This window comes from Synchiropus splendidus, chromosome 18, assembly GCF_027744825.2.
Source record: "Synchiropus splendidus isolate RoL2022-P1 chromosome 18, RoL_Sspl_1.0, whole genome shotgun sequence".
Classification (NCBI taxonomy): domain Eukaryota; kingdom Metazoa; phylum Chordata; class Actinopteri; order Syngnathiformes; family Callionymidae; genus Synchiropus; species Synchiropus splendidus.
Genome location: NC_071351.1, coordinates 13,486,915 through 13,501,854, shown reverse-complemented (window position 1 = coordinate 13,501,854; position 14,940 = coordinate 13,486,915). Strand labels below are relative to the sequence as shown.

At 45.6% G+C, this 14,940-nt stretch overlaps 1 protein-coding gene across 4 annotated transcripts in view; it reads right to left on the bottom strand.

The window, feature by feature from the left end:
* Positions 1 to 563: 563 nt before the first annotated feature.
* Positions 564 to 14,940, bottom strand: part of fgd (faciogenital dysplasia) — a 34,780-nt gene continuing 20,403 nt past the window's right edge. For all 4 annotated transcript variants that reach the window (XM_053848650.1, XM_053848648.1, XM_053848649.1 and 1 more), the window contains exons 3-20: positions 11,105 to 11,278; positions 9,999 to 10,200; positions 9,260 to 9,848; positions 7,348 to 7,437; positions 6,522 to 6,658; positions 6,193 to 6,349; positions 5,992 to 6,130; positions 5,846 to 5,904; positions 5,373 to 5,519; positions 5,220 to 5,312; positions 5,063 to 5,142; positions 3,808 to 3,838; positions 3,615 to 3,719; positions 3,245 to 3,298; positions 3,076 to 3,171; positions 2,889 to 3,014; positions 2,155 to 2,295; positions 564 to 1,679 (exon numbers count right to left, since the gene is read on the bottom strand). In XM_053848650.1, coding sequence (XP_053704625.1) covers positions 1,440 to 1,679; positions 2,155 to 2,295; positions 2,889 to 3,014; positions 3,076 to 3,171; positions 3,245 to 3,298; positions 3,615 to 3,719; positions 3,808 to 3,838; positions 5,063 to 5,142; positions 5,220 to 5,312; positions 5,373 to 5,519; positions 5,846 to 5,904; positions 5,992 to 6,130; positions 6,193 to 6,349; positions 6,522 to 6,658; positions 7,348 to 7,437; positions 9,260 to 9,848; positions 9,999 to 10,200; positions 11,105 to 11,278 — 2,660 coding nt within the window. In that variant the 3' untranslated portion in view covers positions 564 to 1,439. The remainder of the gene's footprint in view (positions 1,680 to 2,154; positions 2,296 to 2,888; positions 3,015 to 3,075; positions 3,172 to 3,244; positions 3,299 to 3,614; positions 3,720 to 3,807; positions 3,839 to 5,062; positions 5,143 to 5,219; positions 5,313 to 5,372; positions 5,520 to 5,845; positions 5,905 to 5,991; positions 6,131 to 6,192; positions 6,350 to 6,521; positions 6,659 to 7,347; positions 7,438 to 9,259; positions 9,849 to 9,998; positions 10,201 to 11,104; positions 11,279 to 14,940) is intronic.

The window sequence follows — 14,940 nt, the reverse complement described above, 5'->3', positions numbered from 1 at the left end:
TATGTTTCTGAACTGTGGGAGGAAAATGGAGTTCGCCGATTCAAAGGCTTCACACCTTTGAGTCACTAGATATTTTTCAGTAAAGAGAATGACTCCTCACATAGAGAACTGTTATCAGGGGAGAAACCGCTCCACACTCTCGGAAACGTTTTCAGTGGTGTGAACTCTAGGTTTCTAGAGGACATGATGAAGGTCTTATCTCCCTGCTTCACCCGGCTGGACTGTGACAGAAGGGAGCGGTCAGCAGTTTGCTCTCTATCTCCACAGCACCTCTCCACAGAGACCCCGGACCCACAATCCATCATCCTGCATGAGTGTTGAGTCGCTGAGGAATGTTTCCCAGGTCCCTCCATCATCTTGTGAAACTCCTCCCCACATGTTACGATCAAACCACAGCAGAGTAGGATGAACATGGACACAGATTTCCCATCCAGATGTGCTGATCTTCCAGATTGAAAAAGCTTCTTCTTTGTGAGATTTGCCGCAGCTCTGGAGTCGACATCTGCTCCACGACAACCGCGTTTGTCAACCTCTGAGTTAAGCCGCGAGGTTGCAGAAAGAAAATACAATAATAAAACAGTACTGGTTGGACATCATGGTGCCGGGAGGACCACGCTGTCGGTTTATTGATGATGATATGCTTTCACCGCCGTCACAATCCAACACACTGAATACTGCTCACAAGATTCGGGGAAGATAGAAAAGCTCAGAGGGGAACTTGGGTCATAATACAGTACATAAATATGGGTGAGTTTACATGCATTTTTTGCTATTTCAGCTGGTGCTTGTAGGAACCTGGGGGGCAAAGGTCAAGGCAGATCGTACAGTACTTTGTTTCAGACAGGACAGAAGCTCGGAAATATACTAAGCGTGTGTTTAAGTATAGAGAAACTCCGGCTGGACCTAAAGGAAATGACAATAAAAGCAGAGGACGATATCACTTATAAACACGGTGAGGATAGATATTCCATAGTGGGAGCGTCAGGTGGCCAGCCACAAGTCGACACGTCGGTGTCTCTTTAAGTTAAAATGTACTTTTTTTTTACTTCGACTTAATTGTAGTTTACAAACTGTACAAGAACTGCAGAGACTGCAGGAGGAGGCTTTTACACACACATTTGATCAATACTTAACACACTCTCTCACACACACACACACACACACACACACATCGAGTTAATGCTTCACAATGTACAAGGATCTTAAAAAAAAGATATTTTACAAGTAAATCTGTGGTTCTCAGTGGGGAACACTGAGAGGAATAAAATAATCCCACAAGGTGGCGCCGTCCTTCATTTCTTTTAGACAGAGCAAGGAGACGGAGGAAGCTGGCTGAAGTGGAAGGTAAAAAAAGTGCCAAGGTCAATGTGAATTCAAGTAATGTGTGCTCTGTACACAAGGAAGGGGCTTCGCAGATGGTGGGGGGGGGGCTTCAGACACTACTGGCTCTTCCTGTGCTCAGACAGATTCGGGGGATCAGCGGGGGTTTCAGCTCGGGCAGCTTTGGAGAGAAAGTCCAGCCACTTGGCCTGCAGATCGGCGTCCGGGGCACTTAGAAGTAAAGTTTGCTGGGTGTTACTGAGCCGGAGCACGTGTCTGACCTCTGACCTCTCGCTGGACGGTGGCACCACGCTGACCTCGAACCCTGGGAGAGGCACCGCGCGAGCACCTTTCAGCTCCTGCAACAGAATGGAAGTGCTTTTATATATATTTGATATTTCGTAGAGGAGGAAACAACCTTTATTTCTCCACCAAGTTCATTCTAATCTTTGTAATAGCAGCTGCTTACGGCAGCGACTCAGACTTCCTCTCTACCAGGAGCTTCCTCAAACGCTTTTTAGGAAATCTCTCAACACAAACTCTTGCTGTCAGGCAGATTATAAACTAGATTCTCGATCCATGTGGCGCTTCAGCGGTCTTCCTCTGCAGCAGGAAACATGATGTAAGACGAGTAAATCCTCCTGACCTAAACACAGACGCTCTGGCACGGACAGATCGGCTCGACCGGACTTACACGTGCACGCCCGCCCCGACAGACTGGCAGAATATCAAACTGCTCACATGCAACCATCTGATTGGTTCATGTAGCTACATGGATATACTGGTTAAAAAAACAGAACTTTGCATTTGAAATTTTCACTCGTTCTTTCTTACCTGTCCACTGTTCTGCAGGTACAGCACCAGCGGCTCCGCCTTGGTCATAGCTGCCCACACCTTCGTCCAGCTCTTGCCTTTGTCTTGGACTTGTAGGTGACCGCAGAGGAGGCAGTTCTCTCCAGACAGAGACGCTTGTCTCTGATGACAAAGAGGCGCAGCAATGATCACAACATGAAGCTTGTGATGTGGATGAGATGACAACGTTGACTGCTCAACGACTGACCCTAGGATTCCGGCGCCAACTAGTGGTCGGCTTCAAATATTTTTCATGTGAAATAGAACAGTTCAATTCACATATTCCTGAGCGGTCAATTGCAAAAACTTTGAACTTCATTAAAATTCCAAATTGCAACGTTAAAAGCGTGTCTATAGCGCCTTCAAGTGGCCAATATTTGGTGTTGCTGATTTAATGCGCCATAAACACGTCTTTAAAAAAGTAAATATCAGAAACAATTGCTCATTAAATGCTAATAATATAATATAGTAATAGACGCTTGAGCACACCTTCAGCTGAGTCAGCAGGGCCCTGCTAATCCATAATTCACATCTTATTATCATATTATAAATCAGAGCAGGATCAGCCGGTAAAGCCGGCTGGCTGCAGACAGATGACTTTGATATAAGTAGGCTACTGTGATGCTAAGATTAGAACACATCCACTTCTTCACTGACTGAGCCTTGTTGCTCTTTAAACATTTCTGTTCACTCTAGATTCAAGACGAGTGTCTCACCTCCGGTGCAGCTTTCTTCCTCTGCTCTCCGGCGCTGTTACTCTCCAGACTGAGACTCGCCTCAAAGCACTCCGGACACACGCGACTCGTCTTGTCTAACGTCTTGGAGCATTTCGCGCAGATGGCCTGCGGGTCAAAGACAGTTCAACCCTCCGACCTCGGGACCCACACCGCCCTCGGCACTCACCGCTCCACAGGACTTGCAGTGGTGTTTACGTTTGGTGAAATTGAAGCTCTCGCTGCAGCCTTTACACGTCTGCTTGTCCTTTTTCCTCGAGCTTTTCTGTGAAGAACATTGAGGACAGTCAACTGCAAGCTAAAGATCAGTGTGAGGAATAAGAGAAATAAAGACGTACTCTTTCATGCAGTCGTTCACCATCTGAGTCCATAGACGTGTTTGACCACAGACCCTAAAGGCGTAATAAAAGACACAGATGTAGTGACACAAAACCGCCACTGGATGTCAGTATGAAGCAGCTAATTCAGCTACTGTCACACTTGGAGGAAGTCCAGCAGAGGCAAAGTGGGTCAAAGCAGACCCACAAGAGTTTGGTGTTAACTTTGACTCCGCATCCCCTATTAGGTCACGAGAGACCCAGACGTGTCAGATACAAGGAGCTTCTTTATGTCTGAGTCAGCCCACCAAATATGGAGACAAAGGCTCCAGTGAGTCAGCAAATGATTCAATGATTTACAGGAGAATTAACTGAATTTTGGAGGACTCACCGGTGACTCCGGCGGATGGTCATCCTCCCGGGAGAAGGAGCTGTTGAAAGCTTTATTGAAGGTCTCGCTGTTCTGCTTGTGTCGCTCGATAGTGGACAAGATGACCTGGGATTCAGAAGATATTTTACTCTTATTATTCTTTGTTCTCATAAAACCGCATTTAGATTCTGCTACAGTGTGTGAAGATACTTGCCTGGATCCAGTCTTCCTTCTCCTCTGCCGTCCTGTGAACACAATCATTTCATTTGAATCTGACAAACAGTAAAGGTTCCTTGGGTCACCTTCCCCGCCACAGACTCACTGAGGCTGCCGCCCCCTCACCTCCAGGCTGCTCTGGCACTGAGCTATTTTGGGAGCGAGTGAATTCTCCCCATCTGACTCAACCCTAGAGACGCCACGATGGATTTAAGGCCAAGTGTCTCTGTAAAGAGCAGCTCTCATTTCATCAATATTTCTGCTTTTAACACACAGACTCTTCACCTTTCTCATATCACACTTACTTCTGATATCACCTGACATTTACTCTTTGATTATTTAAACTCTCCTATTGAGAGTAATAATCAAATGACCTTCCTGTGAGGACCAAATTCACTTCTATAATGTTGCTACAAATATTTCAACTTCACATTTACCATTTTCAGTTATTAATGACCAATGAGGGAGGAGGAGGAAAGTAAAGAGGATGGAATGAGTACTGAAGGAGGAAAGGAGGGAGAAGAAAGATGGAAGGGAAGAAGGCGGAGGTAGCAGGGAGTAATGAAAGAGGAGGAAGGATGGAAGAATGAAGGAGAAAGGAGGAATAAATGAAGAATGTAAGAGGAGAAAGGAAGGAGGACAGAAGGAGGAAAGAGGAATAAAAAGGAGGAAAGGTGGATGAATGAAGGAGAACAGAAGGAAGGAGGAGGAAAGGGGGAGTGAAAGAGGATAAATAGAAGGAATAAAGAAAGAATGTAAGAGGAGAAAGAAAATAGAATAGAAGCAAGTGGAAGGCAGTAAGGAAGGAGGAGGTGGGAAGGTGTAATGAAAGAGGATGGATGGAAGAATGAAGGACGATAGAGGAGGAAATGAGGAGTGAAAGAGGATGAATAGGAGGAATACAGGAAGAATGTCGGAGGAGAAAGAAAATAGGATAGAAGCAGGTGGAAGGCAGTAAGGAAGGTAGGAAGGAGTAAAGAAAGAGGACATATGGAAGAATGAAGGAGGACAGAAGGCAGGAAGGAGGAAGTCAAGAGACAGTGGGAGGAAGGGTGGAAGAAGTAGGAGGTAGAAAGGATGAATGAAAGAGAAGGATGGCTGGAAGAATGTAGGATAGAAGCTGAGCGGAAGAAGAACGGTGAGAGGAGGAAGGGAGGAGGGACAGAAGGAAGGAAGGAGGAGAAAGTCAGGTGAAAGAATGAGGAAAGGAGGATGGGAGGAAGAGATGGAAGGAAGGAAATGCTTTTCATCACCTGGCCTGCAGCTCCAGTGAGCGCTGTTTCCCAATGATGGCAAATGTGTGTGGAAGATTTTGCTTGACGTTCTCCTGCACCTGAAGTCCAACAACACAATGTATACGGTGAGGTTTTGTCGCAGCACCTCATCACCAAGCAGGGAAGAAATCAGCACCTCCATCCCAGCGATGTTGATCCGCTCTCTCACGCTGAACTTCTGACCCATGAGTCGCAGCTTAGGCACACAGTATAGCACCATGTTGTTGAACTGCAGCAGACACACAGGGATTAGAGTCCTGTCGGGACACGGTGGTCACACGGCTCTCACCAGGTAGAGGTATCGGTCTTGTGCGGTGCCGTTTTTGGCAGACATCTTTTTGATATGCCCCTCTTTGATGAGCTCATTGGCCGGGTTGACAATGTCCTCCTCTCCCCCGAGCCGCTCGTGCACCTCCAGCAGCTTGTGCATCTTCTCCTGTACACAAAGCAGGATGCAGATGAGGAGCCCGGAAAGTCTGATGGGATTCTGACTCAGCAGCCGAGGTCGTTCGGTCAGAGACTTCAACCATTTTCCAGAGAGGTAGAAAGTATTACGTTCCCTTATTGATTCGTGGGCTGAAATTGCATTCAGGGATTTGAGATTAGACATCGGTATCAATGAGACAGGAAGAGTGGTGCAGCACAGTGAAACCTGAGGCAGGAAGCAGTAACATCCTGCCTACGCTCGTTCACAGCAGCGTCCCTGATAGACATTACAGAGACACCAAGAAGCACAGCTTTAGAGTGAAATCTTGAACTAACCATCTTCTTGATGGCAGCGTTGGAATGATTGGCAGCTGTGGAGATCAGCTCCAGAGCCTCTGTAACACACACAAAAGGGTTAAACATTAAACGTTGCTGAAAAGCAGGGTGAATCGTGCACTACAAATTAGCTTCACGTGTCTCACTCTCTGCATCTTTTCGGTCCAGCGCATCTTCAGGCAGCTTCCTCAGATAGTCTTTGAGCAGCAGCTCATACCGAGGAATCCTTTGGACCGGCTCCAGCATGTGGTGCTGCAGCGTCAGGTTCCCACACACGTCTTGCTTCTGTTGGCGTGAAGAACTCTGAAGATCTGTATCATTGAGTGCTGAGGTTTACTTGATCTCACCTGTATATTCTGGACCACACTTTTGAACTGAGACGATCTCTGGGTCCAGGTGCTGACCAGATCCATGGCCCGGTCAAAGTTCTTCACATACTCCCCGTACATCTTCATGAAGGGCGCCAGCTTCTGGAGGATGTCTCCAATTCGAGGGTTGGAGTTCCTGCAGGGTCGTAGTTAATGAGATACAAGACCTTGATGTAATACCATGGTTAGTACACGGTAACAACTGAAAACAATACTCGTGTTGCCACGCAGCTGAGCTGGAAGAAGAAGCCTCCTGATTGGCTGGTTCATGGGCAACAAAGACAGTAAGATGATCGCTCACTCCTCACCATTCTTCTGTGATCCGGATCTTGAGCTCAGGAAGTAGAAACTTGTCATGGAAGCAGTAGATGGAGGAGATGTTGGAGAAGATCCCTGTGATGACGTCCTGAGGGATTCCAGCTTCGGTGAGCTTAGTGCAAAATACCTGGCAACCAACACAAAAGCTTTCACCGACAACACACTCAAATCCGAATTTAGTTTTTTTATACATAGACAATTTAGGCAGTGTAAAATATGAGGAGTATAAATGCAGCGTCGATTTAAAATGATAAATTCTAACACTATAAACAACTCAAAAAACAAATCTTTAATATAAACAGCAGCGCAGGTCACTTGCAAAACATTAGTTTCCAGTGAAAACAGCAGAAGGTAGCCACTTCTGTGGAAACCAGCACAAGTGACAACAACAGGAAGTCAATGGTAAAGAGTTGACTGCTGTCAAAACTGTCTTCCGAGCGGAGGGTGCACTGCGATTATGTTAAAATAGACACACATATAGATCATAAGACGGATTCCTCAGCCGCAGTGGCCAAGCACCGGACTGTGTGTGTGAGTATCAACACACACCAGTGAGCCACTGACCTCACTCTGCTTCATTATTCAATTTTATTGGACGACAAAGTGGTGAAGCCTTTGAAGCCCATGCAAGGACACACACTCCGTACGTGCCCGCTCACATGACCGTGTTTACTGCTCTGAGTAATCCAGTCCACAGAGGGCAGTTTGTTCTTGTAGATCACAGTGGACCTTTAATCCTGATCACAATCTCCTGAAACCTCTGAGTTTCACATTCAGATTTGACATGTGCGAAAAGACCGCCACCGCACAGGTTACCTGGTCAAGGAGGTCAAGGCGTCTGATGTAGGCTTCCTCCGTGTGGAGTAGTTCTTTGGCGATGTTCAGGAGTTTCTGCGTCTCCGAGCACTGACCAAAACACAGGGACAAGTGGCTGTTACTAACATGAGATAAGGCCACAGACTCAAGCTTCAAACTCAACACGCACCCATAGTGTCTGCGGGAATATTTGACTTGCTGAAAGGAACCGAATGAGACTGGAGCTGCCTTCAGGCTACAGCTATGCTGACACTTCTCAGACCAGTCTGCTCTATTCAAAGTCAGTAGTTTGCACACATTAAGACACGCAATTATTCAGGAAATGAATGTTTATATGTTTATATGCACAAACACAAACGGCGACCTCAGCTCACACTACAATCATTTCTACACTTCTGCATGCTTCTATGTCTACGCTGCTTATCTCGACTGAAGTTAATGTTTCACTTGATGATTGATAACATTTTCTGTGATTCCCCACCTCCGATTATGATCTTGTCTGAAAAACTGAAACCAACTTATTATTGTCTGCTGCTGTCATCCTCTTCAAATTCTTTCTCATCACAGAACAAACCCACATCCCCTAAGACAGGGCCGTCGTTTTGCACCTCTCAACACGTCAGCCAGAGCGACGCAACACACACACACACACACACGTGTCAAAACGGCCTTCCTCCACACAGCTGCTACCATCAGGAAGCAGTGGAGATCGCTGATACCTTTCCCCAAAAGGCTGTGGGTGTGAGGAGTCAGTGTCGGCTGCACAGTTGTGTCAACAGGCGCGCACGCACAGAGCGAGCGTCTGCTGACAACCACCGAGTTCAGGGTGGCTCCACAGTCATCTAAATCAAACTTCATGAAGGTGACCTCATTTCCAGGATGAGAACTTTCATTTAGCTCAGGAGCTAATTTAAAACAGCCAGAGAAAAAATCCTTGTTTAATGGCGAATAAATATCTGATTCTGAATATGAAGCTGGAGTTCGTCACTAATAACTGTAGAATTGTATGTAAATGTAATGTAGATTGGCTGCATTTTATTTTTTGCTGTTATTTTTTCTAATATTAACTATCATGAAAACATAAAATAATTTTTAAAAATGCAGCAGGAATGAAGGAAAAGGAAAATTACAATTGATTTACAGTTTGTAGTTAGTATATTGTGTTACTGTCTTTCAAGACTTGCATATTACTTTAACTGCCATACAAGTGTCACTTGTTGCAGTGCATTATGGGACTTTAAAATAGTTAGGTGAAGCCATTCGATTTATTTGTCACCCAATATTCTTGCATTGGATTGCATTTTATCATAAAATTAGCATTAGCATTAGCATTTCAAATGATTGATAGACAAATTCCAGAGCACATTGAGTAGAACCGATCCTTCAAAAATTGACCACCATTGAACCAAATCCTATTCTGAGCACCTCCTGATAATTTCACTGAAATCCGATCACTTGTTTGTGCGTTGTTTTGCCAGCAGGGATCCAAAACGTCAATAATCACAGGTGTATTACACCTAGCTAGCATTATAGCACAGAGGATGAAAACAAAAAAAAAAAACTGAAGTTGTTTCCTCATGACATGAACAATATTCATTGTTGTTATTTTCAACGGTCCACTTCCTGTTCATAATATACGTGTAGTTTACAGGCGACAAAAGAGAAGTGAAATGTCCTGTGGTGTGAGGAAAGGTCTTTCATCTTAAAGTCACCATGAGCTCCTGTTTCAGCGGGTATTTTATTTCTCTTCTTTTATGTGAGCTGCTTTGGGGCGGAGGTCACCTGCGGCTGCCAAACACAGTGTAGCGTTTCATCTCTGAACATAACCATCGAGGCCAGCCATTTGTTCCGCTTCCATGTCAATTAAAATTCCTGCAAAATGATTCTGCATTAAATCAGAGCGGTTACTCACCTTGTGAGCCTCTGGGAGTGTGTCTGGCAGAAACACTTGAGTGTCAGTCAGGGAGTTGATCTCTCCACCGCTGCCCTCATCCAAGTCACTGTCCTCGTCCTGAGTGGAGTCCCGTTTGTTGCTCAGCGTGACGCAGCAGGACACGCTCTCCGTCTCCGTCACGCTGTCGTAATGATCCTCCTCGTCGATGGCGTCCTCATTGGGAAACACCTCTCCTTCCGCGGTGCACGACGGACTGTCAATGCCGCTGTCCCGGTTGGGGATCTTGATCTGCTCAGAGGAGTCCGGATTGAGCTCACTGGAGGAGCCGTCTTCCCGCTCCACGTCGTCCAGACAGCCCACACTGTGCGTGATGTCCACGTCTGCGCAGTCGTCCGTGACGTCGTCCGAGCCGTCCAGGTGCACAGAGGAGAGACAGGAGAGTTCGGACACATTGTCCGACACCTCGGGGGTTCCAAGAGCGAGCTTGTCCACAGTGCTGGGTTCTACTTTAGAGATGTCCAGAGTGGAGGAGGTCATGTCCGATGCAGCGTCCATTTTAAGACACAGGTGCAGCTGGGACCTTGGCAGAACCCCCAAAATAGGCACCCTAAAAAGAGACACCACAAGATATTAAATCCTGGATTAAGATATATGTTCGATTTGAACTTCAGAATCATTTGTTCTTTAATCTGAACCAACACAGACATCACTTCTTTGGCAACACTTCGGAACTGGCGTTGTTCTGTTTCTCTCTTACCTGGAGTTCTCAAACTTCTCGATGAGCAGACCCACTTTCTGGGCTTCTCTCTGCGGTTGAGCTCCAGGACTTGTGGGCACAACAGTGGGCTTGGGTTTAGGTGGCGGCGGGGGCGCTGGCAAAGGCCTCGAGGGCGCCGGCGGGATCCTTTTCGGCTTCTTGTCTTGCCCAAGAGCCAGCAGGTGCGCCGGTTTAGGGGGCACTACAGATGTCCCAGCAAGACATGAAAAGCACAGGAAGAGAGGCACATGAACGATAGGTGAGGAGGGCAGCCCCGAACGAGAGGATCTCCATGGTGAATTCTGCCGCTCAGAACAAGTGTAATCCTCCAAAAATACAGAAGTACGTTCTTGTAAAGCATCAAAATAGAAACGCCGGTGCGGAGCTTCGCCGTCTGAGTGTCAGCGATCTGCCAACTTCCTTATTCGACAACAGGATGCAGAGTGCGTGAAGCTACAACAGTCACTGAGGCAAACTATCAGCAGACATGCACAGCCGCAAAACCATGCCCTTCATAATACAGTCACAGAAGGAGTTCATAACAGTACAGTAGTGATACATGCTAGTGCTAATATCAGACCTGTAACAATAATAGTAAACTCTAATATCCACAGAAAGGATATTTTATGACCTTCAGTTACAAAACATTTTATTGTGTAACACTTCCTGAAGGCTTCTAGTAGTTGCAACTTTGGCGGCATGTAGATTTGTTGTGGTAGTGTAGGTAGTAATCGTGAAAGGTTGGAGTTACAGGTGTATGACTAAATAGTATATTAGAATATTAGATGATTAGAAAAAGCAAGTAAATAATATGAAAGAATGGTGAGGATTTATTTCATATTTTTAATAAATGCGATGATGCAGCTGCGTATTTCCAGGTAAATATATTTTTAAAGAACAGATAGGTAGGTTCTATTGAACCCACTCTCTTCAGGATTCTTCCCGAGCTGTTCACATTCCGTATTCATAAAATGCCGCAACACACCAGGGAGCAGCTGGCTCGCTTTAAACCGGCAGCTTCAGCCGAGGCGACCCACTGAGCTGCGTGAGTGAGGCCGAGGACATGAAGCGTTCTAGAAAGCAAAGGAATAAACGGCGACCTTTACCTTGAGGTTTCTGTGAAGTTGGCGGTCTGGGAGAGGTGGACGGCTGGGGCCGGGGTTTGAGCGCGGGCTTTTCCTGACATGGTCGAGGGAGTTGAGCAGCTTTTTCCACCAGCCGTGGGGAGCACAGGTAGTCCACCGATCCACACTGGTACTGCAGAGAGGCGGCAGGGAGGTCTGCGGAGAGGAAACAAAATCTTCAGTTATTGACCGTTGCAATAAGATTAGCGAGACGCACGTGCTTGTGGGAGTTTAATCCTGCAACACTGATGCAGAGAGAGTCCAGGAGGGGGGCACGACCTTGAGCTTTTTAGGATTTCGCCCAAACAAATATCAGCAAATGAGGATAAAAACTCTGCTGTATCGACCCACAACACCCGAGGCCTGAGCTCTGGATTGGTTTCTCTCACAGGCTGTAATTGGGTTCCATGTGATTGACTCACATTTCTCCCAAAACTATTGATAAAACTAGAGCCAATTGCTAACCCTCACTTCATTTATTGGTCTGTGGCCTCCAAAAATAAAATAATAAATAATTCTGTTGCCATTTGTAAGCAAATAAACTGAATTTCAAGAAGCGACTTTAAAGCTGAGGGCATAGTAAGGTTGGAATGTTGAAAAATATAAGCTATTTTTCACAATATAATGAGAGAAATGAAGCTGTTAAGACTTCAGCAAGGATCTGTATCAGTTCTGGCACATTCCCACTCCTGTGTGAACTCCTTGTGTTGTGTCTGGGTGTGTGAACAATGTGGTGTCTCCCGCTAAATTATGATAACAACTATTCAAAATTCACAGCCTTTCTCATGGTTGACTAATGCTGGCGAGTCTCTTTCAACTAGATCGGCTAAAAAAAATTGCTTCTGTATGGGCTTCTAATTTGGGTTTTCTCAACTTGCTGGAGGCGCATGAAGAGAACAATTCTGCCAGTAATGAGCCCAGAAATGATGAAAGCCCCATGTGGAAAAACGCAGGCACAAGAATCTGGAGGGAAATAGATGTGTGTTTATGGCCCCGGCAATCTCCAAATCACAGGTGACTCACAGTCAGAAGAGAACTTGTGAACGCACTCTGAACAACTGTCTAAAGACGAACTCCCTGACCGAGGCACGTCTATATGTCGCGCTCCTTCCTGAGAAAAACAAACAGCCATAGAAGACACGAGCTCGAAGGCAGGTAGTCATGGAAACGTGGAGTAGTCTTGGCTATCGGACAGGACAATCTTACCCTCGTACCAAACTGTCTGACACCAAATATGCTCTTGGTTCTAAGCAATGACTTGTTCTTAAGCAACAGTTTTACATTGTCTCTGAGGAAAAAAGTTAGAATATCTAAGAGTAAGGAGCGATCATTACCTTGCCTCCAACTCTTCCACCTCACATATCCAAAGTCCAAAGGACAAGAAGGAAAAAGAGTCACAGAAACTATGCCCTCTGAACAAAACAAACACACACCTTCCAGACGTATCCAATGCGGTGCTTTGCACCCAAACACACTGCACGCTTCCCAGTCTGTATGAGGAGCTGCACCTGTGTGCACCTGCCAAACCTGATCCAGGTGCCTCCTCCCAGGGATGAAGTGACGTGACCGTGTGTGTCTCAGGAGCTCACCCAGCCCCACAACTGCCTCGCTTGAAAATCACAACTGAAACTGCCACTTTACTGTTACTTTTCACACTTGTTTTGGATAGATCTGTCCTCTACTACTCATAACCCTAACACAAAATAATAATTGATCAAGTTAATATCATGGTAATAACAATATAATTATGTTCATAACATGGTTGTTCGTATGACAGTTCAGAGTGAGATATAATACATTACTATGGCAATGATAATAATAACAGGAGGAAGAAAACATGTGGTTTATTTAAGTAAGAAATTGTATTTAAAGTCTCACTTTAAATAAGAATTGATGACAAGATGTTAAAAAGTGTGCAGTTTATATTCAACGTCCCAATTTGTTCACTTCAATCAATATTTTACACGAGATTTAAGTCTTAATCACCCGACTTGAAGAACAGTCTATTTCTAAAGAGGGATCGCACATTGAAGCAGTGTCATCATCCCAACCTGTTGTGGGTGCCTGCTGCCATGACAACCGTTGGCGACCAGAAGCCTTCACAAAGCATCCCTTTCATTGGGCTCAAGTCATCTTGCGGTTCATCTGGAGCTGTGATTTAACTTGCACACAGCGAACTGAACAAACACGCGAAAATATTCGCCGTCACAACCAGAAAGACGACATAGCTGTGTATTTTTAAAGATGGAGAGGCCACTGGATTCGCACAGATATTCCAGTACTTCCAGGTATTTGACAGAGAGGCTGAAGAAAGTCTTGTACTTTTCTAATGACTCTGGAATGTCTCAGTTATGTCACGAGGACAGCGTTCACCTTCCTCAGCAGTTGCAACTTTAAAAGCATTATTCCACCGAGACACTGTCTGGCCAGCTCCGCCCCTTCTGTCATTCATCTCTCGGGTGCTCGCCCCCGTGCTGCCGGGAAGACTGACCAGCCGGTCAAGGCTCTACAGTCAAACAGACAGTCCATCCGATTTACAACCCCCGGTGAGGTGGAGATGACACCCCCCTCCTTATTTCCTCCACAACCCGTCACTGAACCCCGAAGACATCTTGTACGTGCAAGACACCTCATTACCTCCACACCCCTTCCGTCTCAATCTTTTTCCTCAGCCAGTGTGTGCACCCATTCCTGGCAGACAAATCGATGCACAACAGACTCGCTGAGGTGTTTGTCTCATGTCTCTGGGATTGATAATGAACTTAGAGCAAGAGTCACTTTGGATTCTTGGACACCAGGCTTGGAGGAAACAAGGTAACATATCAGTCCAGACCAGTTTATTTATGGTAGTCATGGCGTGATCGAAAATATATTTGCAACCTATCTTTAATGGACAATTTTGTTGGTGAACTGAACCATATAATAATGTGGTTGTCTCAGACCTCCAATGCATGATGAGGCAGTGATATGGTGAGAGGAAATACTGCTGTTGGAACAACAGCTGCCGTGGGATCTCTTCCCTCGGATTTCTCTTGGAGTAATAAAGCTGGAGCTTCTAGTTCACCACAGGGAATAATTGTGTCTACACACAAGTGTGAGAGGATCAACAGCTATCCAATCACACCAAGCAGCGCCTGGCCCCTGCAGGACAATCCCTTCTCTCATCAACCGGTCCATCTCACCTTCTCTTATCGCACCCTCCATCTGAGTCCTTTGAAATCTGCTCATGGCGTTTTCTCTTTAGAGGACCAATGGCCCCGGCTTTAAGTGGAAGGATAGCAACAGCTCCGACGGATTAATAGGAGGAGATTTGGGGGGGATGAACTTGGAAGAGAGTGAGAGGATGGGTGAAGTAGTTAAAACAGAAAACACAGCAGGGGATGAGTTAATGGAGCCATCTGACACATGCAGGGAGTCGAAAGATAACCAGCGGTTTTGTTGGTCTGAGATGAGCCGACTTGTTGAAGATGAGGTGGGGTGCAAATCGTCTACTAGTCTTCACTGAAATAGTCTGTTTTAAAACAAAGTAAAGACTCTAAAGGTGCTTCTTTAGTATCCTTCAGTATTAGTCAAAACAGAAGCCAGCACTGTGTCTTCGCCAATGTTTACTTATATAAACAGATTTTAAGCATCAACTTATGTCATAAAATTGACATAATATCTTCATTTAGTCACTCATATTTGCGGTAGCCGTTTATTTAGCGATATTTAGCGACAGCACTTTATGATGATGAATAACTGGCAGCCATGCTAGTCCTGCACATACACATGAGGAGTTTATTTACGGGACTATATGTTCCCCAATCTAAAACCATTTT